Source organism: Quercus lobata, chromosome 1, assembly GCF_001633185.2.
Source record: "Quercus lobata isolate SW786 chromosome 1, ValleyOak3.0 Primary Assembly, whole genome shotgun sequence".
NCBI classification, from domain to species: domain Eukaryota; kingdom Viridiplantae; phylum Streptophyta; class Magnoliopsida; order Fagales; family Fagaceae; genus Quercus; species Quercus lobata.
The window spans coordinates 7,758,459-7,782,046 of NC_044904.1; the positions used below are offsets into that span (position 1 = coordinate 7,758,459).

At 35.7% G+C, this 23,588-nt stretch overlaps 3 protein-coding genes across 10 annotated transcripts; 1 reads left to right on the forward strand and 2 right to left on the reverse strand.

Moving 5' to 3' along the window:
- Positions 1-1,849: 1,849 nt before the first annotated feature.
- Positions 1,850-7,657, reverse strand: LOC115976865 (transcription factor Pur-alpha 1). Its single transcript, XM_031098381.1, has 5 exons — positions 7,082-7,657; positions 6,951-6,998; positions 2,821-2,961; positions 2,458-2,700; positions 1,850-2,342 (listed from the first exon to the last, which is right to left on the reverse strand). Exons 1-5 carry the CDS (start codon positions 7,412-7,414, stop codon positions 2,190-2,192), a joined length of 918 nt encoding a protein of 305 aa, XP_030954241.1. The 5' UTR covers positions 7,415-7,657; the 3' UTR covers positions 1,850-2,189.
- Positions 7,658-10,777: 3,120 nt separating this feature from the next.
- Positions 10,778-19,241, forward strand: LOC115976888 (pentatricopeptide repeat-containing protein At5g56310). 6 transcript variants are annotated; one of them, XM_031098435.1, is made up of 3 exons: positions 10,778-12,841; positions 15,774-15,940; positions 19,161-19,241. In XM_031098435.1, exon 1 carries the CDS (start codon positions 10,856-10,858, stop codon positions 12,503-12,505), a length of 1,650 nt encoding a protein of 549 aa, XP_030954295.1. In that variant the 5' UTR covers positions 10,778-10,855; the 3' UTR covers positions 12,506-12,841; positions 15,774-15,940; positions 19,161-19,241. The 6 variants fall into 6 exon arrangements, 5 of the variants coding, with proteins under 5 accessions (XP_030954295.1, XP_030954269.1, XP_030954278.1 ...); XM_031098409.1 differs by having other exon boundaries at positions 15,820-15,940; XM_031098418.1 differs by lacking the exon at positions 19,161-19,241 and adding an exon at positions 16,642-16,935 and having other exon boundaries at positions 15,820-15,940.
- On the reverse strand, positions 13,722-22,720 carry LOC115976870 (kinesin-like protein KIN-14T). 3 transcript variants are annotated; one of them, XM_031098385.1, is made up of 12 exons: positions 22,354-22,720; positions 20,644-20,876; positions 20,421-20,504; positions 19,970-20,137; positions 19,694-19,800; positions 19,148-19,326; positions 17,805-17,966; positions 17,380-17,595; positions 17,013-17,050; positions 16,567-16,694; positions 14,327-15,809; positions 13,722-14,140 (listed from the first exon to the last, which is right to left on the reverse strand). In XM_031098385.1, exons 2-12 carry the CDS (start codon positions 20,858-20,860, stop codon positions 14,025-14,027), a joined length of 2,898 nt encoding a protein of 965 aa, XP_030954245.1. In that variant the 5' UTR covers positions 20,861-20,876; positions 22,354-22,720; the 3' UTR covers positions 13,722-14,024. The 3 variants fall into 3 exon arrangements, with proteins under 3 accessions (XP_030954245.1, XP_030954254.1, XP_030954262.1); XM_031098394.1 differs by having other exon boundaries at positions 13,861-14,140; positions 20,644-20,936; XM_031098402.1 differs by lacking the exon at positions 22,354-22,720 and adding an exon at positions 21,171-21,225 and having other exon boundaries at positions 13,861-14,140.
- Between the last annotated feature and the right edge of the window lie 868 nt (positions 22,721-23,588).

Sequence of the window (23,588 nt, forward strand, 5' to 3'; positions counted from 1 at the left end):
GCTTTGATTGGTTGGGCGGAAAAAGGCGAAGATAGAAAATTTTAGTTTTTTCTTATATTTTTTTAGTTAGGAGCAGGGTGGAAAAATGAAAGAATAAAAACTCTTTTATTTGGTTGAAAAATAAAATGAGATGATAAGAAATATAGTTGGTATAAATTTACTCTCATATCTCTATATAGGAAAAAAAATTAATAGTTTATAAGCACACACACAAAAAAAAAAACAAAAAAAAAAAAAACCCTAATGTTTAGAATAAAAAAAACTAAGTGGAAGAAGAGAGGGGTGAATAGGTAAATTTCCATCTAAAACCCTCTCCCCTCCATTTTCTTCCCAATTTGGAGAGATAAGGAAATAGTGGCCCAAGAAGAAAACACGTGCGTCATCATTTTCCTCCCCTTCCCCCTTGACTTTTATGCAATATTGGACAGATAGGCCCCAACCCATATAGACCCGCACATGCGCCCAAACTGTGTTGTCATATGATCAACAATGTTTTAGATAGGAGCACGTTTGATAAATACATGATAACTTTCTTGTGGTTGTGGAGTATCAAAACAAAAATTAAAATTAAAAAAAAAAAAATCCATTAAATAGTAAACTATTAGTTCTTAGCCGACTCTGACAATAAATCAACAATTTGAAGATTTGTTTCGTAAGTAAGAATCTTGGAGTTCATACTTGTTATTGGACCTCTAAGTTGGGTGCCTTGTGGGTATAAGGGTATTTTAAAAATTTGTACCAGGTTGGATTATTATATATAAACGATATCGTAACTCTATTTTTTTCCTATAATGAATTATTAGCCGCTCGCTTTTGTGGACATGGGCACGCTACCTAATTACGTGAATCCAATATGTTGATTTCTCTCATTTCTTTTCATAAATCATGTGCAGTCCGATTTTTCACAACAAAGAAGCTCCTTCAACATCTCTTCATCTGCAAAAAAAAATTATCAATGTGAAAACATTGAGACAAAGAAGTGAAAGAACTGATCTTTGACCAGGAAAAAAAAAAGGTGATCTGCAATGAATTGGCATTAAAACTGATAAAGAATCAATACACGATTTACCTACTAGTTTTGACATGGTCATAGAAAAAAATAGTCCAAGTCGAATAAGCCAACTCAACAGAATAAAGAGGTAACATAGTGTGGAGTCAGGAGTGTGGGCAAAAAAATAATAATAAAGTCAATTTTGCCAACTCAAAAATATAAAAAATAGTTTATGATACCATTTCAAAATCAGAAACCCTTATCTTGAAAACCCAATGTCAAAACAGCCATCACACCAAATAATTTTGACTCGACACCAAACTATCATTTTTCTAAATTTTTTTAAAAAAAAATGGTCAAAAGCTCCCAACATTACATAACAGTGTTAAGCATAGTTTGTACTATGCTTTAAAATTGGTTCAATCCTAATTACTTTAAAGTATTTTTCATTTCTTGGTGCAGGATAAACACAAAAGTTAATTGAAAATTTAGGAAATTCTTTGCGGCATGCAGCATAGAAAATTAATGAGAATAAAGATTACAAGGAAACTAGGAGTAGAAGTCCAAAGTTACTACTGAAGTACAGTGTCACTAGCTCAAAGATGTGGCAATTTTGATTAAATTTTACTGTTGATCAGAGAAGGCCCAACAATCCGAGAGAGATTTGCCAATGCATTTTTTTTTTTTTTAAGCTTTTGCTAGGGTTCCCCAGTGTGTAATAAATGTACGATTGCTTAGGCCACTGTTGACATCCTTGCAATCTACTGCTAACAATGGTTAAAAGTTAAAACAAGTGTAACCAATAACCTGCACTACAAGCTTGGAATCTAATGGTAACCATGACAAATATCTTGCACAGTAACGAAAGAAATCACATCTTGAATGAGCATTATTAATATAATGTAACGTGGTGCCACACTATCAAGCTGACAATTACAATTTTTTTTTTCTTTTTCTTTTTCTGTTATTTCCTGTTCGAAACTACGCTTGGCAAAGCATCTTCGAAACTTCTGTTGATCAAACAGAAATTTGATTATTTTCAAACTTGAATGAGAGAACAAAGGAAGAGAAGAAAATAACAGAGCACAACTGAGAGCATAATTGCACATCTAATCAAACACCTATCTGTGGCTCTAAAACAACCTTGACAAAATAAATTTATTTGTTTTATCACCAAACCCAAGACTAGCATTCATCTTCATCTTTGAGGAGGATCCACCGTCCGAACATTTGCGCCTGTCATTCCTTCAATTCGGTCTTTGGTAATCTCCACAAAGTGGCCCACTATTTCGTGGAACTGCTTCAACCCTGACAATGGGAGAATGATGGAGGACCGATCGGAACCGGCAACCTGCAATTTTCATAGGATTAATATGCATATGTATTTTACATCATCAATTTTCAATAAGAAATTACACAAATAAATCCTCTGTAGCATCTCAAAGATAAGTTTTCCATGGGCATACCTCAGATATCCTTAAGAAATGGCCTCTGTTATTGCTCCCAAGATCAAAGAAGAATCTCTTCTGGTCAGCTCTAATTACTTTTGAAACCCCCATGTTACCTATTTCATCTTGTGCCGGCAATTCGACTGATCTGTCCACGTTCAAGTCAGAACTTGGGGCAGGTTGACTACTGTGGCCAGAAATGAAGCCAGCACCTACATCATCAGAAAGCCCAACAAGACGTTCTGAAGATTCAGAACTTGGCTGCATGCAACGTTAACGTGGAGAGAGGGAAGAATAAATGTGAGACCCCTTTATAGTTGGCAATAATTTCACTGTGAAAACCGGAAGGAGAGGAGTTTGTTAATGAAAAAACAAGAATACCTGATTCGGCAGTATGAAAAGCCTTGATGCTTCATTGATTTCTGCCAAAATGTTTCTAAATGCTGCCCACCCTTCATCCCGGGTGCTTCCTGCAGGAACAATGATTGTACTGCGATTTCTACTTACTGAGGCTTCAGATACCTGCCCAAAATGATCAATTAGAGCCATTAGTGTAAGGGAAACAAAAATGAGAGTCTAGCTAAAAATTCCTTCTCTTGTTCATGATTGCTAGACTTCATGCAAAGCAAGATTAGAACAATTAGTATCTCAGTTAACAGGTGTAAGTAAAAGGTAATAGATTTAGACGTAACATTTATAAGGCAAAAGAAACTGCCATTATAGTCAACAATTTGGTATCAGTGTCGGCTAGGCCAGAAAGTTGCCGAAAGCTACTCGGCAGGTGGGAAAGATAAATTCAAATAATCAAAGGTGCTTCACAAAGAGGATAGTGATTTGGTAGTAAGATTCTTGCAGGTTCATTGTTATGTTACTACAAACAAACTTTTTGGTCTGGTGTAGAGAAAACTATTTTAGAGAAGATTGTTCCGGGTTTTCGGATTTGAAAGAGAAAGTGCATTGAGAGAGCAAGGAGAACAACCAAAATTATTTTAGAATCTTTTCCAAATTCATTTTTGAATTTTAAATTTATTCCTTAATATTGTTGAGGATTTCATAGGATGATTTTGTGGGATATATTTTGCTTAATTTAGGCTTTCCTTTTGATGTATCTCTGAAAGCCCTATTAAAGGGGTAAAAAAAGGCTCTAGGAAATATTTTGAGAAGTGCAATTTGAATTAAGTATTTCTGATTATAGATTTTTCTCTAAGCTTGGTGGTTATTCAAAGCACCCTTAGGTGGTGAAGCCTAGAGGTTGTCTTCTTCTTCTTCATTTTTTTTTTTTTTTTCTCCCTTATTTCTATTTTCCATCCTTTTGTCCTGCATCAAAGACCAGAGTTGTACCTTGAGGAAAGTGAGGCCATTCTAAGGAGAGACTCACACTAACCGGAAGTATTTTCAGTTCCCTGGTATGCTACTTTAAATTGTTTTGAAACCATCCACTAAGAGGGTAGGATCCAAGGATTAAGCTCTCTCTCTCTCTAATTCAGTTACAGGTCCTTATGGTGTGAGTTTGTGGAGGACTATAAGACATGGCTGGCCTACCTTTTCAGTACAAGATTGGGGATGGGTTTAGAGTGAAGTTTTGGGAGGATTTGTGGTGCAGGGAGAGCCCTCTAAAAACGTGTGTTTCCAAGATATTCAGGATCAGCTAGGATAAGGAGGCTTGTGTGGCAGATCTTATGAAGTTCTCCAATGGGGTTCTTTGTTGGGATCTGAAGTTTTTGAGAGCTGTACAGGATTGAGAGTTGGAGTCTTTGTCCAATTTTATGGATATTATTTATGGTGTGTCTGTGATGGGAGGTGGGGAGGATAACATGTGTTGGCAGCCAGCTAAGAGTAGGGGTTTTGAGGTTAGTAGCTATTACCAGGTTTTCAATACTGCTAGTAATCACTCATTCCCTTGGAAAAGTATATGGAAGCCAAAAGTTCCTTATAGAGATTTTTTTTTTTTTTGGGACTGTATCTTTGGGGAAAATTTCAACAATTGATAATTTACGAAAAAGAAATGTTTGGATATTGGATTGGTGTTATATGTGTAAAAATAACAGGGAATCAGTAGACCATATGTTACTTCATTGTCCTACTGCTACTGAGCTGGGGACTATTGTGTTTGCTTTGTTTGGAGTTCATTGGGTGATGCCAAACACAGTGGTTGATCTACTAGCTTGTTGGAAAGGGAAGTTTGGGTGTCATCGCAATGGCATTATTTGGATGGCTATTCCTCATTGTTTGATTTGGTGCATTTGGCAAGAGAGAAATAGTTAGAGATTTGAGAATTTTGAGAGGACTTTAACGGACCTTATATCTTTAAAACTTTGTTTTCATGGATGTTTATTGTAGGAGGTCATTTTACATGTTCGGTTTGCAATTTGATGGATCTTTGTAATTTGTGTGTTTGAATGTATTGGTCACCAGTTATATACATCCTGCATACTTGGGTGACTTTTTTTTTGGGGGGGGGGGGGGGGGGGTTATTATTAATAATAATTTTTTTTTAAAAAGCTCTCTCTTTCTCTAGTGAGTGAATCAATGAATGAGAAACAAAAATTCTAGCACAGGGGTAATTATAGCAGTAGAAGGTGTCATCTTAGCCAATGAGATCCCCCATGCCATCATCATCCAGCCAACTGGAATCATTTGAAGCATGGCTCAGTCCATAAAAAGAGAGAGAAAGAGAGAGTCAAATGTCCTAGAGGAGCATGTGAGAGAGTGACAAGTAATAGGGAGGACATGTAAGCCCAACTTCCTTGGAAAGGTTGTGGATGATTGCACCTCCCAAGGCCAAGCACAACACTTAACTTTAGCCACCAAGCCAAGATCCTTAAACATTCCCAAAATGACTCAAGGAGGAGCTTGTATGATGCAAGGAATTTATTTGAGTCATCCCTTCTTAGAGATAAGTTAGCAATGTACCTGATGGGCTCCCTAGGCCCTGCGCCCAACCTAGGCAGGCAGAAAGCATGTTAAAGTGCTACTCTATCTGCATAGTGTTAACCCCCATCATATAATTTGGATTATATAAAACGGTCTCTCAAACTGGGGTGCTTAGTGAAACGCAAACCCCTCAAATACATTGGCGAAAATTTTATTCCAGGATTTATATTTGAATTAGTGAATTATCTTCCATAGCACAAGTAGGACCAAAGATAGCGGATCTATATTGTAGCTTGAGCCATTTGGAATTGTTTAAAGTTGCTTTACATCCAGGAACAATTTTTAGTGAAAATTAACTTGTTCCTCATAAGGCTACCTAATCTTAAATCTCATACAATCCCCCCCTTTTTCTTCTAAAGCACTGGCTCTGCACCTGACACTGATGAATACATACATGTGTGTAGAGATGAAATGAAAATACAGGAATAAATCTAGTTAAATTCTAACACAAAGTGTAAGACTAATGCAAATCCACTAAACAAATATATATGGTAGTCAGGAGACGTGTTATGTCCAGTTACAATATCGTGCATTTTCAACATCATCATTCAACAGTAGCTCAAGGTCAGAGTTCATGATCCAATTCCCCCAGCCCCCACGCCAACCAACCCTTTTACCACATATAAGCTATGTCCAGGGATGAAGTTATAACTGATTTTAGTTGTTTTCAGCATATTAGTGTAACACATTCATCTAACCTAACACTGGATGTGAGCTGCATAAACCTTCAAAGCAATATAAGACAAAAAAAGGCTCATAGACCAGGAGTAATTAGATACGCATCAAGGGTGAGCATGAATACTCATGTTGTAGTTAGACATATGAATTTATTATAAGGCTTACTAAAAACATGCGTATTAGGCTAATCATTAACCAGTGGCATTAAAAGCAAGCAAAACTGCTAATTTGTCCTCCCTAGAAATTAAAGTACTTAGGTAACCCACATTAGGCAAGCTTCTGACTTTTCAAGCAGTTTCTGAAAACTCAAAACTCATATAGGCAATAAAAAGGTCTAATAAAAGGATGCAAGCATAGAACGCAATTGTAAATCACACGCCTCTCACTTAAAAAAATTGCATCCATTGACACACTATTTAGTTAAAATTCTTGATAAATGTGAGCATATCCATAAGATTTTCATTAAACTTTTAACATGTGCAAGTGATCAGCATATAGGCATAAGATATAGAAAATAAAAGAACTCTAAATAAGTACAAATATGTCCGCCTAATTGTATGCGTGTTTTGGCAGTACAAAATCTAACTCAAAAACCTTAAACCTTAAATCTTAAATTGTTAAGAGAGTAACACGCTACTAATTAGGGACTTCTTAATTCTGTTTTATTTCTGATACAGTAGTAAGGTCAAAATGGTTGATAAGATCTCTTACACGAGATATCATATGATCGCATAACAAAATGACAGAAATGAGAGCTTTGTGCACTGAATACGACCTTTACAAAAAGAAAACGCACACGGTTAACGAAAGTCTTACAGTTCAAAAGCAAAAATGCAGATGTGATGGTTTTTGAGTGGCAATCTATGAATAATGAAGACTGAATTTCAATTGAGGTATACCTTCAAGAAACGACCTCTCCGATTTTGGCCAATGTCGAAGTAAAACACCTGAAAAAGTCAAAAGAAAAGTTTTCAATTGAGAATAATAATGAAAATGTATGAAAAAAAAAAAAAAAAAAATTGTAATTTGCCTTGGTATCGAGCTGCAATTCCTTGCTGAAGACGTCTTGATCTTCGGAATTGACGTAGTAATTGAAGAGATCAAGGAACCAGGAAATGCCGGAGAAAGGGACGATGATGGTGGACCTAGTGGCGGAGGTCTTCTCGGAGATCTTGAGATAACGGCCTCGAGGGTTTTCCTTGAGATCGAAGTAGAACAACTTGTGTTCAACTTGCAGCGTTTTACAAAGCAACTCCACGTCGTTTCCTATTCCTCCTCCACCTCCTCCACCTCCGCCTCCGCCTCCAGCTCCTGCTCCACCGCTACCTCCACCACCACCACCACCGCCTGAATTCCCCTCCATTCCTAAAAAATAAAAATACTAAATTGGGTTTTGAGCGATATGAGGTATGAGCAGTAGATCTGAGCAATAATTGGTGAATTGTACTGAGGGCACTAATGTGTAAAATTGTGATTTGTTTTTTTTTTTTTTTTTGGTTTTGTGGTTTTTGGTATAATTTAGGGGTTTGTAGCAGAGTTAGACTTTAGAGGAGGATGAGGATTAATGGGGAGATGGTGGGAATTGACTTGGTCTCGTTTTCATTTTTACGCTATTTTCAATTTCTAATTATTTCTTTGTTTTATTTATAAGCAACAAAAGCAAATATATCGAAATGCTAACTGCATACTATTTTCACAACAAATTTTTAGAATTAAATTATTATTGATTCTAATTTAAATTTGTCACTAAAATTACTTGTTTAGCAATTCATAACATCTGTTAACAATATGCTACTTAGTATTTATTGTGAAAATATTATGATAAGAAGGAGTGAATTTGTGTTTTTTTTTTTACCCTCATTAATTGCTACTCTTCGTTATTATTTTGGTATTCATTTTGCTTTAAAACAGAGTTTTTCTTTTTTTTTTTTTTTTTTTTTTTTTTTTTTTCTGTTTCTGAAAGCAGAGTTAATTTTTTATAGTATTATACTAGATTCTCATCCTAACTTTTTGATCCCTGACGGAAGTTACCATGCCTTTTTAAAATGACTTTTTTGACTTGACACCCAATTGTTCATTCTTTCTTTCCCTTCCGTTTTCCCAAATGTCGTCTTTCAGCTCTCATTGACTGTTGGAATGGACGCGCCTTCCCTTGAGGAGAATCATCCTTGAACTCGCTGCTGCTACCCTTTTTCTTTTGTTTTTTATCTGTCCCCCCTCCCCCTACTCACCCAAAAGGTCTTTTTCAACCTGTTTTTTTTATACGAGAAAATACTAGTATACAGTATACACATTTTATTACACACTTAGAATGCAAGTCATGATTTCGTGTCTTTGTCCCTTTGGGACATCTGTTTTCATGTCTTTCAAATATATGCGTATGAATGTGTGTAATAGGGAAGGTATAATAAACACTACCCTCTATATATATATATATATATATATATATATATATATAATTAGGGGTGAATATTGGTTGGTATGGTCGAGTTTTGGGGGATTTTTAACCCAAACTGTGGTGATTAGTTTTCTAAAAAAATAGAACCTCAACTACATCATAGGGATTAGAATGTAAGCTTTGGTAACGACCTCTTCTATTGATCGGACAGTTGAATTCCAACATACGTCTATAAAACCAAATCGAAATCTACAAACACAAAGCTAATCGAAACCCAGTAACCCATAGCCACATATCGAAAAGATTGAAATCCATAATCACATAACACAAAAAAAGGCATATGAGTCTAAAAATCTTTTTTGATTATCTAACTAAAACCACGTTGAAATATACAATGCTATGATCAAATAGCAACATAATTTGCTCAAATTGACTAGGAGAACTTCAATCTACATGAGTTGTAACACGATCTGCAAATATGGATTGAAAGTTGTAACATGACCACGTTGAAATATACAATGTTATGATCAAATAGCAACATAATTTGCTCAAATTGACCTAAGAGAACTTCAATCTACATGAGTTGTAACACGATCTGCAAATATGGATTGAAAGTTGTAACATGACCATTACACCTGGTAGTCGACAACGACTCATTGAGAAAAGATGGAGAGGAATAGATTTGGTCATCTAGGAAAGTCAAAAAAATTGATATGCATGAAATGGAAAGGAACGGATCACTGGATCATGAGTATTATATATATCATCAATTTGTCAGTATTGTTGGAATCACGGATTCATGGTCAACAATTTCGTTGCGCAACATTGGAAAGCCACACTCACCTTCGATTGCCACCCCATTCACTGTCAGTAGCCCCATTGAGTAGTTCAAGTAGTGCAATGCTAGTCAATCTTGCTAGTCGAATTGGGGCATGAACACCCCTAATTATAATCATGAGAACAACTTATTTGAATCCTAATTCTCCTTGTGAAGGAGGGAAAGTAATATCACTAAACTACAAGTAAACTATAAGGCTCTTGGCAAATCATCTCAATAGTTGATACATGTATAATTATATTTAAACAATTTCAAGATAAGTCAATAATGAAAGACACGTTTAGTAATCCAAATTAGGAGTATTTTTTTTTCTCCTTGTTTTGCTACATTTGGATTAATAGTCACCAAACCAATTCTATTTTAAGGATTATCATTGATTGCCTTTTTTAATAAATAAGATAGAATTTCAACATATGGCGTTTACTCTATTAACTACACCCACCCTTGTATAAGAAGGGGAAAAAATTAGCATAGAGCACTAGTAATAGTGGTGCTAAAAAGCTGAAAAGCTATTTTTAGTATCACTATATACAAAAAAAGTGTTGCAATAGTGGTGGTATAGGTAAATTTTTTACCTACATTGTTACATTGCACAGCTATATATGGCTATGCACTGTAGTTGAAAGCTAAAATCAAATAATGTTTTTTATTCCCACCTCTCATTTAAATAATATTTCCTTCTTTCCCTTTTTTCTCTTTCTTTCTTCCTCCGTTTCACTCACTCTCCATTCTCAACTCTCACCTCTCTCTGATTCTCAAAAAAAAAAAAAAAAAAAAAAACTCTCACATGAGCTGTTGTCCTTCACTACCATCAAACATTTCTTCTTAATCTCCATATGAACCATAATTCTCTATTTCTTCTTGATCACCTTTCAAAACTCTTTGCTGGCACAAAACCCACATTAAAAGATCACTGAGGTGTTGATGGAAGGGAATGCAGCTTAATTAACTAATTAAAGAGAAGGACTGAAAATGTGGAGAGGTTAATTGAATAATGGACGGTTAGGATTTTAAATGGTAGATGGCATATTCTATAGAATCTTTTAAGGAAGGGTCTAGTTTGTCTTTGTGTGGAATGTGAACCCAGCTAGATTATATGATGGAAGGGAATGTTGTGGTGTATATATTATTTTATTGTAGTAGATGTATTATTTTATTATGTTGTTTATATTATTTTATTGTATGTTTTTTTTTTTTTTGTTGAGAAACACACACATATAGGGGAAGGGAATGAGATAAGGGAATACACTCATATACTAACACCAAAATTGCATGCAGCAGTTGGTATCATGGAGCAAGTAATAAATCCCTTCTCAATATCACGCTCTTCATTTTAGTATGTTGAAAGTTAAAATAGATACACTGCTGCTAGATGTTTTGTAAGGTGAGACGATAAAATAGATAAAATTAACTTTTTGTGATGCTAAATTTTTAACTCAGTGGATGCCGTTAAAACTACTAGTCGTTTGGCTCTATGTCTCTCTCGCGCCTTTTTGGCTACCAAATTTCTCTTTTTCTTTCACAAATTTCATCTACCAAAGAAAGAAGAAGAGAAACTCCAATCTCCTATGAGAAGATGGCCTCCAAACGAGCTGGTTTTTTTGCTAAAACATTGCTCCAACATAAACCACATACACCAAACTCATGCCTACATAGTAGTGAGAGGTCTCGACCAACACAACCTCCTCCTCAGCCAATTCATTGACACCACTTCCTCTCTCGGCTTTATCGAATACGCTTATTCACTCTTCACCCACAAAACCAAACAACCTCAGTTAACATCAGATGATAATGACACGCTTTATATCTATAACACCACCATCAAGGCTCTCTCTAGATCTCGGTCTCCTCGCTTTTCCAAACAAGCCATCATTGTATATAACAGAATCCAACTGTCCGGGTTGCGGCCCGACACTTACTCTTTCCCTTTTGTACTCAAAGCCGTTGTTCGATTATCCGAGCTTCAATGCGGGAGAGCTGTTCACTCTCAAGCTATTGCTACTGGGTTGGCCTCGGAAGTTAATGTGGTTACAGCATTGATTCAGATGTATTCATCTTGTGGGGGATGTGTTTGTGATGCTCGTAAGTTGTTTGATGATGGGGTGAGCTTTATTAGAGGAGATGTAGTGGTCATGTGGAATGCGATGGTTGCTGGTTATGTTAAGATTGGTGATCTAGAGAACGCGCGGGACTTGTTTGAGAAAATGCCTCAAAGGAATGTGATTTCTTGGACTGCACTCATTGCAGGGTATGCTCAGAATAATCGTCCGGATGATGCCATAAATGTGTTCCGCAGAATGCAAATTGATGAGAATGTGGAGCCTGACGAAATTGCAATGTTGGCTGTACTCTCTGCTTGTGCTGATTTGGGTGCTTTTGAGCTAGGGGAGTGGATTCATAACTATGTTGAAAAACTTGGGTTAAACAAGAATATTATTCCTCTCAGAAATGCACTCATTGACATGTACGCAAAGTCAGGCAACATAACCAAAGCTCTACAAGTCTTTGAAACTATGAAGCATAAAAGTATCATAACTTGGACGACGATTATTGCTGGACTGGCTTTACATGGGCTTGGAAGAGAAGCTCTTGATATGTTTTTTCGCATGGAGAGGGCTAGAGTTAAGCCAAATGAAGTCACTTTCATCGCCATCCTTTCTGCTTGTACCCATGTTGGATTGGTTGAAATGGGGCGCTGGTATTTCAATAACATGGAATCAAAGTACGGGATTGAACCAAGAATCGAACACTATGGCTGCATGGTCGATTTACTTGGTCGATCTGGCTATCTCCAAGAGGCCCTAGAACTAGTTAAGCGGATGCCATTTGAACCAAATGCAGCTATATGGGGGTCTCTTCTTGCTGCCTCCAATGTTCACTGTGATGCTGAGTTAGGAGAGCACGCATTGCTGCATCTACTACAGTTGGAGCCCCATAACAGTGGAAAGTATGCACTTTTATCTAATATATATGCTAGTCTAGGTAGGTGGAATGACTCTGGGATGGTGAGGAAGGTGATGAGAGAAACAGGTGTAAAGAAGATGCCAGGCGGGAGTTTCATTGAAGTGAGTAACAGAGTTCATGAATTCATTGCTGGAGAGAAATCACATCCACAGTTCAATGGGATATATGAAATTCTGGTTAACATAAATGGACATTTGAAGATGGTTGGGCATGTGCAAAAGGGAGGTGGTGGGCTACTTGAATTTGATGAATGATCAGGATTAGTACTATTCACAAGAAATGGTTTTGAACTGGCTGTTGAGTTGAGTACCACTGGGAATATAATGTGTTGTAAGTCATAACCACCTGATGTGCCGCAACTGCTTCATGAATTGAAAACCAAACCAATTTCAACTGACTTTGAGAAGATCTGAACTTAATATGTTTATAGACAAGATCAATAAAGCAACATCAATGTTTTTCTGGTCTTTTTATGCAATCAGGAGCCAATTTCATATTATCTGACGTTCTACCAAACTTACGTGGCATCTTGGTCGTGAGGGGAGCTTTGCTGCATCAGCATGTTTTTTGCCAGCCATCTCATAACCAAAGTAGGTATCTTTATGCAAAATTTATGTCTTTTGAGAAGCTGAATAGCTTAGCTTTACAAAAACTTGTTTCATTCCCTTCCCATCCCTGCTCCCAACCCTTCATGAATCAGTATATTGACTGAGGAGGAAAAGGCTCAGCACCATTCGCATTATTTACTTCCCTAAAGCACCTGATGATCCTTGTCCAAGTGAGAACCTGTTAAAACAAGTAGACAGAGCCAATCAAAAGAACTCGTGTGTTCCATTCATAATATTAACATTGTTAATATTTGGAGAGACAAGTGGTGTAACAGGAATGCATTTATTTAATTTATTGGTCACTGATTTTAAAATTGTTGGGTGAATTGATTTGGATGGTAATTTTGAATAAATTCCTTGGTAAAAAGGGAAGTAGTTTTACTTGCATTGCTAGTATACCTCAGCCTTGGTTTGGCAAACTTGTGGGGTGAGGTAGTCTTGGATAGCTCTGGTCATCGTAAATTTTACAAAGCTTTCGGTCAGGGGATGGTTTGCTTTATTTGTATATCTGTCTTTTTTTTTTTTCAAGAAGATATTGTATGAACTAAAAGGTTGATGCCTCTTTGAGATCTCTTTCAATAAGATTTAATGCTTTCTGTGAGATTCTGTAAATAATGTATGGTCTTGTCAAAATAATTTTGTTTGCAGACTTATCCAAACATTCAAAAAAAAAAAAAAAAAACAATTGTATCAAATCAACCATGTAATATAACATAATTGGTCGGCTAATAACCTAAGTATTCTATATAAAAGAAGGCACGATTTTTAAATGGTAAATTAGCTATGCACACAAATAGATGTACAAGAAAAATAATTCCCTAGATACACATTTATATGGTCAACACAACTTTTTCTGAGGCACATTCAAAAATTTGGCATTCTCTTGTTTCTCAGTTGGAGAGATTCAGCTAAAGAGCTTGGCACAGAGCTAAAGAAAAATTTAGATATGATACACACAAACATCTTGATACACTGCATACTCATGCACATGTGCATGAATGATGCTTAGCATACACAATAGAAGGATCACGTCACTGGTCTATTAAGGGTTTCACAATGACCACCACCAGGATCAAATCAGAAAATAATTACTACTTAACTTCTTCCTCTCACCGCTGGAGTTGCTTCAAAAGCATTAAAATTTCCATTGGAGTCACTACTCACTTCAAAGCATTAAACCATAGAAGAAGTCTTCCTCAAATCCCAACTTCTGAAATCCCAATCCTAAAAGTGCACTGGCATATATAATCTGAATTTTCTGTTTAAGGAGGTGACATATTCCTGAGCACAATAGAGTAAGAAAACATGTAAAATTTTCAATATGTGAAAGAACCACAAGATGTTAGTTGTTTGCTGGGATTTTGAATTTTGTTCAAAAGCTGGTGTGTAGTGTGTGTTGCTTGATTAAAAAATGAATTGGATCAGCAAATAAGAGCCACATTTTAATTAAGATTTTATATCTTTTACCTGTGTTCTGTGCATATTCTTGTGATTTAACAAATAAGATGTTTGGTTTCTTTGGATTTGGATGGACCCTAAATAGAGCTCTTTGCGATCTCAATTTTTGTAGAACAGGGCTTTTCCCTTTCATCAAGCTTTGAGATGAGGTGTCCGTGTCTTCTTTTTCATTATCTTCATCACCTATTTCAGTAGTCATTTGTTTACAGTGTTGTTCTAGTTCAAATGAGGAGAATGAGATGTCAGAATCTTCTTTTGGGTCAACAATACTGTAATCTAAATCAGATGGCAACAGGTGGGAGCAACCGAAGCTGTTTGGCAAGAAATTGTCTGGGCATCTTGTTTCACCTGTTACCGTCTGAATCATAGTCATTAAATTGACACCATTGTCATCTTGATCCAAATTGATACTATAGCTGCACTTATTGGGTGGAGAAGAACTGCCATGCTTAACAGAGGAATTGTCCTCTATTGATGGGCCATGTACCAAATCTTGTGTTTGTATCATTAAGTCACCACCAATTGTGTGCAATGGTGAACTGGAACCAGACCTTAACTCTTTACTGAGACAATCCTCCATGAGTGTTTGAGGTTTATCAATCCCCTCTTCCAGTAAAGATCCTCTAAATCGCTCAACATCAGCTTGTTTCTCCAGCTTCTCATGGTAAAAGATCTCTTTTTTTTCAAAGCTGCTATTATGCACTTTCTCATCTCTTACCTTCTCTTCTTTCTTCTGCTCAGTAGGCCTATTGTTTTTCTTTGGGTTAGGAATTGCTAGAACCTGTTTGCTCCTATGAGAATAACTACTGCTAGAAGTTTCATTCTTATGTGAGTGAAGCCAATTGTCAACCTTCAGAAATTTTGTGGAGCTATTTTTATTTTTCAATATATTTCCATATCCCTCACTGTGACTGAGGTGAGCACTTTGATTAACGGAATTCCTTGGTGATATTTCCTGTTCCGGGAATACTACCTCTTTAATATCACATTCATATGTTTCTTGGCTGTATTCCGTTTCAATATCTACACTACTTTTCATGTTCAAAGCCAACACACAGCTTCTTGATATACTGCAGTCTGAGCTGTATTCTGAATTACCCTTTACAGGGAAAGTCACAGACTCAGCACGATGATACAATGGCCTTCTCCTTCTTGCACGAAATGCAGGTTTCTCTTCTGAAATTGGGTGTTCTGTCCCAGATTTTATTTTGCTGCTAATAGTTGGCCTCATAAATCTTGGTAACTGTGACATGGGACCTTTGGGGATATCTCTAGTCTTGTTGCTTAAAACTTCCAGATTAGGTTGGGCCAATCCAATAGATAAATCAGGAGCATCTGGTTGTTGACAGAAAGTCGGTTCTGCCCTTGTTAGTGTCTCTAATTTCTCATTTAACTTCTCAATGTTTCTCTTAATATCTCGACGCTCGTCTTCAATCATTTTTATTTTTTGATGAAGATTTGTCATTGCAACTTCCTTGTGCTGCCTCTCTTCCTGATTTCAGAAACTTCACCTCAGTGGCCATTTCAAATTGAAAAAGATCAAAATGCAGAATAAGACAAAGCAGCATTATGCATCAGTTGGGAATTGAGATGAAGCTTGGAAATGGCAAGCCAGCAAACCAGGTAATTCACCCAACTTGTTAATTATTGGAAATGTCTATTGTTAAGAGTTTTGGTATTGATCTGTGATAATTCGATGCCGAATTGGATGTACTTTGATGCACCAAATTGTTAATGTATACTTAACTATCTATTAGTATGTTAACAGGATACATCCAATATATTGTATATTTTTCTATTCTGTAATTTGCCTAGACAATTATATTGACCAGTTTATATACCTCTTTTTCTTTTGTCCCTTGACACTCTCATTGAAGACAGATTTGAATATTGTATGATGTCTATTTTTATTTTCCTTGTTACATGTTTAATTGATAACGTTGGTTGCTCTAGATTTGATAAATTTTATCCACACCTATCAAGTATCTTATTCCGTCATAGAGGCTCTGACATGTTAATCCATGCATATAACTTCTTTTTTTGATAAGTTAATCCTTGCATATAACACAAACTCATCACGTATAATCATTATGTTAAAGGATCAAATACATTGACTAACTTTGCCTAGGTGCATATAATTTAATTTAGGTTCTCCTCTAACAATTTAATCTGTACTTTGCCAACTTCAATACCAAGGCAATAAGTGTTACTAATAGCAATATATGAAACACAATGTTAGATTTACTTACAGTTGAACCCTCACTCCCCAGATGAATGCTTCTTGCCCTTGTTGCAAAATTTAAAGAACATATTGTCTCACACAGATCTTCTTCTTTGGGACTAACATGGACGAGCATAAGTGTTTTTGAATCCTTTCCTGAGGTTAAGTTGTTGAATCAAGGCAAGATACTTAGATTTGGCTGGTGAAGAAGAACAATACATATACATGCCAGAAGCACTTGTAAGAGTGGAACATTCCTGTAAAATATTCATGCCTTCCCTAGCAGACATTTACATGGAATTATTCCCATAGATATATATGACTATGAAAGAAGAGATACATGTTAAGTTTGCTACATGAATGGTAAGAATTGACCAACACCCATCTCATACCAGGTATATGATATGATATAATGACTAGATACCAGCTACACATATGACATATTGTACAGAGTTCTGTGTGGAAAATAATTACCAAGTGAATCTTTGAGAACTTGTGTCAGCTTGCTATTCCTGTCACAAGTAAAAACGTCATCATTTATGGTTTGGTCCATAATGCAGTAGAAGCCCCACTAAATGTAATTAACCCTTGTTGACTGTTTATATATATATATTTATAAAATCTACTGGATTAGTCAATTAATTGTATTGACCAAGCATGTGTCAATGTAAAACAAGTGGGATTTTTTTTAAAAAAAATCCTCTTTCATGATTTGTCTAAAATCCCACATTAATTGAGTTAGATTTGATGGTTATCTGATGATCTACAAAAATCTTGTTTCTCGGTTACCCTTAAGAATAATACGGCTCTAGTTACAGCGAAGTGAGAGTGTCGCTGTTACCTATAAGGTATGTGAAACCTTTTCCTTTGAAGGGCACTGATGACATCTCCAAGAGCAGAAAGTGATAAATTAATAGCTTTTCCTTCTTCAAGTCTTCTCCCCCATGCCTTCGTCTTTAGTATGCGCTCACTTCCGCCAAGGTCAACAAACCAAACTTTATTTGTTTCCCTTCGCCTCTCAGGAGCATCAAAACATGTGATTGATATGCGAATCAAGCTATTAAAGCAGTAACAGAAAGGAAAACTCAGAATAGCACACTATTATCGTTCACTAATCAGTTACTAAAATTACTACTTAAACTCAAAGCAGATTCATGGGTTTCAAGATTTGCTCCCAGCTTTTGCTGCACTGGGTTCTATTTTGGGCCTTTATTTAATCAAAATGTTGAAGACAGTTCTTTATGATTTTATTGAGGAAAGGCTTACCTGTGTGATCTACTGGAATTCATGTTAGAATTTGTTGAAGCAGTTGATCTGGACTGACATCCTAGTCTATACAGCCTCAATGCTTGTTTAAAGTCACTCACTTGGATGGCCACAAGGTTGTCTATTTCAATTCCTCCCTTGGGATCTGTTTGGATTGAAAGACTGTATAGAACATATGAAATTATGCCAGTAAGCACTGTCTTAACACACCTAACAAGCAGAACCTAAAAGACAGGAGTATTATTTTGGAGTAACTTCTCATTGAATTCAAACGCAACAATTAGTGGCCCATTTGGCTCAAGTCTTTGAGAACCATAGTTCTTTATTTACTGAAAATATGTGCCCGTTGTCTCTTCTAGTGATTATGGAAAATGAGATTTTGCTTTCCAATTAAAAATGGAAACTTAAAGTTGGTCAATGTTACCTTTGATCTTTTTGTTAATTGAAGACAAGTGGTGCCCATAAAAAACAGTATTGTGTATGCAAGCAATACAAATAAGCAAACAATAAAACTACTTTGTGAAGAGTGCTTAGTTGAGAAGAGTTTACATCCATTACATTTAGTGCATACATAGAGCCAATGGTCAAGGAGCTGCAGATGGACAGTATCTGAAAGATAAACCATAATCCTAAATGTAAACAATTATTGCATCTAATTACATCTGAAATGTAAGCCTCTATACTCATTCTCTTTAGACACAAAGTAAACCTTGTCAATCAGAACCGTTCTTTACTTTTAAAGGTGTAAAAGAATTGCAGTCTAGAATTTAGGCATTACACATACATGACTGGCAAGGTTATAGACTTTTAACACTCTAGGTTTAGTATATAATGTGGTTGAGAGAATCCCAATTCCTAACCTCAATATAGAATTAAAAAAATGAAGTCAAATTGATGAAATTGAATCAACTATGTCAGTGGCCAATCCATCTTAATACCTTAATAATGTAATGAAGTCAAGAGAGAACAACTACCCAGTCAAGCTGGTGCATAGTGGTGAAATTACTCATCAAATTTGATGAAAAAAAAAATTACCCCTATCAAGTTTTCCTTCTATTTTTAGTTTTCCTATTTTTGGGTGTGTCATGTATGGTGATTGTAGCTAGGTAATTTAACAAAAAACTTATACCATATTATCTTGTTCAGATTTATAGAAGTGGCTGCATATTAGTTAAATATGAGAAAATAATAAGCTCCAGTCTTCTCTATCTTAAATTGCATTTATATACTAGCTAAAACATATTAAAGTGAGCATTTAAATGGAGTTCATGAGGAATGACTGCCTGTAGCTAGGCCATATAGAGTTCTAGACTGTAGTCCAGCATTATATAATGGCATCTCACCATGGTGGCATAGGATCCATTGCTTTTCGTGGCTGAGGGACGAGCAAGTCTTTGATATTTCCCATGTAAATCTCAAGCATACTGAATGTGAAGAGAAATGCATGGTTGCTATCCTCCACTTGCTTAAAGAGTGCTTCAATAGCACGGGGCACCATCCCTGGAGAATCTGGATTGCCTTCCTGTGATTTTTTATCAGCAACAGGTATTGTCAGAGTAAGTGAATTCAGAGATACCCTTGATTGATTTTAAGCTACAGAGTGTGTAATGCTAACTCATTTGTAAGGTTGCTCATGTGTTATGATAGAAACACCAAAGCTTTTGTCTTTATATGCCATAAAAGTGATAATTTATTTGAGTTTTATATATATATATATATATATATAAGCCAGATCAGTGCATGACACAAAGTCTTAGGGCACCAAGTCTGCAGTATTTTGGTGCCATTTAAGCCTGAATTGTGGCATGCTTGCTTGGTTAGGTTATGAGTTAACTTGTAATGACTCCTGAGAATGTGTAAATAAGCCCATGGCATAATATGTTCCTTACCATTGTGAAAGTCTTTCCTGTGCCTGTCTGCCCATATGCAAAAATGCATGCATTGTAGCCATCCAGTGCCGATTTAATGACTGGTTCAACTTCGGAAAATACTTCATCTGAAAATTGTCAATCCAATTTTTGGTCTCAAAACAAATGACTATATTGTATCTGCTATTTGCACATAAGATATTGATTGTATATTTTTGCATATCAAAAAAAATTATTGTTTATTTTGAACCTTGCTAAGAAATGAAATGACAAAAAAATTTGATATTCTTCAAGCACCTTGTGATGAACCTGGATGGAAAACCTTGTCAAACCTGTAACTTTTACTCTTATTATCTGTAAGCCTTAGAAGAACATTACTTGAATCCGAAGCTACAACAGGCCTAAAATGGCCAAAATTCTCCCCCTCTGATATGGGTCTTATACGGCAAAATACACGAATGTTCCCTGCAGTGGAAAATTTGGTGAGCATATTAATGCTATATATTGGTGTCTCCAGCAAAGAAGCTACAAAGATTTTTCAGGTTGAGTGCAACCTATTATTCATTGAATTGATAATACTAAACTCTACTTTGGTCCTTGGACCCTTCTTCTCTGAGATGACCCTTGGAGTTTATGATTTGGAAGATGGCAATCCACCAATCCCTTCCTCGACCATTTAGAAGTACAAAAACATTTATATACCTTCAGTCTAGAAAATAGACAATAGTTTTAGTTGAAGATGACTAACCTTTCAAGTCTAGAAACTCATCGAGTACTTGCCTTCTCTGAGTATTCAGTTGATTTATGTTGGACGTTAAGGCAGCAAGTTCATCTGTTAATGACAGAAGAAAATTTATAGGCATATTACTATGAAGTGTAATTTGAGAGAAGGTAAAATTTTCACATGCATCTGCAGGCGTGCACTGTTGCACATAGGGATACATCTGAGTACATTAAAAGAAAGGAGTTACCATTAATCTTTGAAATTGCACTGTCCAAATCTTTGTTTCCAGAAGAATGACTTGTCTTTAAGTTTGCAGATTTCAACTCAATGGATGGTCCTTCAGGTGGTAGGTTTCTTATTATGTCACAAACTGACTTGACCCAGGTGGAAGTAAAACGTGCCTTTAGTCCTAGTAGGGAATGAATTGTACTAGAAAGTTTCTGAACAGATTTTTTTGACTCCATAATCCGTCTTCTTAGGCTGTAATATATAATAGAAAGTTAGTTCTCTCTCCTCTTCTCTTCTGTCCTGTTGTCCATACTGTAAGTGCACATTGCATAAATCAAATAAATTAATTTATGATACTGTAAAATATGTAAATAGGCAGAATCATGAATAATTGGATATAGATTAACACTTGAATATGTAACTTAAACTAATAGTGAAAACGGGGAAAGAGAATTATCTTTATTTGTGATGGAAAATGCTAAGGAGAAGGAGAAGGAGAAGGAGAAGGTTAGATGAAGGTCTTCTAAGTGTAAGCCCCAAACTCACCTCAAAAGGAGTACTCACTCCCAAGGTAGCTTTAGACACTTTTAGTAATGCAAAGTGGTTCTCTTCTAAATAACTCTTTCAAAATCTTTAAAGTGATGTGAAAGCTCTACTATCAATTCTCTTGTAACACGTGCCCCACTTTTCATGTATTAGTTGCATGGAGAACATCTCACACCATTATGTAGGTTTTTTTTTTTTTTTTTATTATTATTATTATAAATTATATATATGTGTGTCATTAATTTTATTGTTATTATTATTGATAAGTTATACGTGTACATTGTGATTCTTGAACCCACATTCTTACCTTCCATTTCATTATTATGAGTGGAGGACCTGTCAATTGAGCTAGTGCTATTGGCTTTATATAATTCATTAGTATGTATAGAAGAATTGCTCATTATTTGAAATTGACAATCACCTTAATCAAGAAGGATTTGCACTAGCTAATCTTTAAATATAGGTCAAATGTTAGTCAAACAGATTTCATCTTTACGTGAAATATTGATAAATAGTGTTGTAAAGATTGTAAAGTTATAGGAAGAGAGCATAATAACACAACATCAACTGTATTAGATGTGTGTATCGGGAGATGGAAACAAGAAACGAGAAAAGCCCAAGAATTAATTAGTGGAGCTTGAACGTGAGCAAATAGTTTTATTAAAGATGAATGGTTAAATTTACATTTTCTAGTATTTCCAATAAAGACATCCAGAATTTAAATTCTTCTTCCCATTTACCAATTTTTCTTTTTTCTTCTGAGTGTCGTGAAGAAATTATTAGTGGAGTTTTGGAGTTTTTATTCTTATGTTGTAATCGGTTTTCCCTAGGGGAGGACATGGAGACCAAAAGAGAGAGGTGGGTGGGTTGGTGGGTTGCTTAGGAAGTTTATAATCTTAAATTGTAAGTTTTTGCCAAAATGATCAATCTGTTACAGTTGAGTGTAGAAGGCTTAAAAGTTAGTGCCACTGGATTATGCGGAGTCAATAAAAGTGAGAATCAGCAACCAATGGAGACGCAAGAGAACATATATATGGAGAACACAACAATCTGAACTAAACCATGTGAAAAGACTCATCGTAGTATAATTGGTGTGGAAACTAAGAAACAGTAATAATATACAAGAAATTGTAACTATAAGATTGTTGAGTAGAATTGGTGAATGAAGCTAGAGAGAGAGTACCAGGCTGGATGAAGGCTTTAGCAATTCAAAGCCCCTCCATAGCTGAATTGTTGAACTCTAATCAAGCCTTCCTGGACCATGACAAGGTCAAATATGGCTACAAGAGAGCCCCAACCAAAAACCTTTGAATGTGCAAATGCCCATTTCAAAGAATTTGGAATACAATATTATAAGCATAACAAGTGAAGAAACAGGTGAGAAGAGCAAGAGAGTGACAGTGTGGTAGTTGTTGAAATCTCACAAGTGGTACAATGCTGAAGAAAGAATCTATGTCTCTAGTGTTGAAAAGCCAATTCAACACGTAGGGAAAAAGCCTGAAAACCTTTTCTTTAATTATTAAGGTATCTCTGATGAAGGCCATGTGAAAGCATCAAGTTAAGCCCACATTTCTTTCATATGTTATTACGGATAATCATTGTTCGATTCCTGCAGCTTCTTGACAAAAATACCTTAGGTTTTTCCTTGCATAAGAGAGAGAGAGATGGGGTTGCAGTTGGTGAGGGACCCATTGTGGATTGAAGCATGAATTTTTTTTTTTTTTTTACTCATCTCTATGGGTAGAGTAAAAGAGCCTTAACTTCACTTTCACTGACCCTGAAGAATAATTGATCTGCCATTAATAACTTGTAATTAGAGCTCACCAACCATTAAGGCTTCCACATTCTCTGTCGTCCAATGTGATGATCTAGTATTTTATGTTTACAAACTACGCCAACATAGACCAATCGATGGACCAAAGAAAATTCTGTTCCATCTTACGATGATGACCCGAACAACAAGAAAATAATAATAATAATAATAATAATGGTCCAAATTCCTTTTGAAATAGATAACCTTGATGAATAAATAATGTGTACTTGCTTTTGATATAGTACTATTGATATCATGATATTGGTGTGGGTGGGGTGACAATTCTTATATCTTCTTGGAAAAATAAGCCATTGCTTTAAGTTTAAACATAAATAAAATGTTCACTAAACCTATTCTTTCTTCTTACTTTCTTTTTTTTCCCACTTCCAAGCATTCAAATTCTTGTATAAAAAAAAAAAAAAAAATCTGAAATCAAATATGAAGGATGGAGAGTTTGGTGAAAGGTGAAACATTTTTCCCTCTTAACAAAAAAAAAAAAAAAAATGGAGATTTTTTCAACAGCGTATAAATAGATATATCTTTTGACTCCACAATTATTATACTCATTGGCAGAGGGGGTTCCTCCTATATTTTCAATAGAAAAG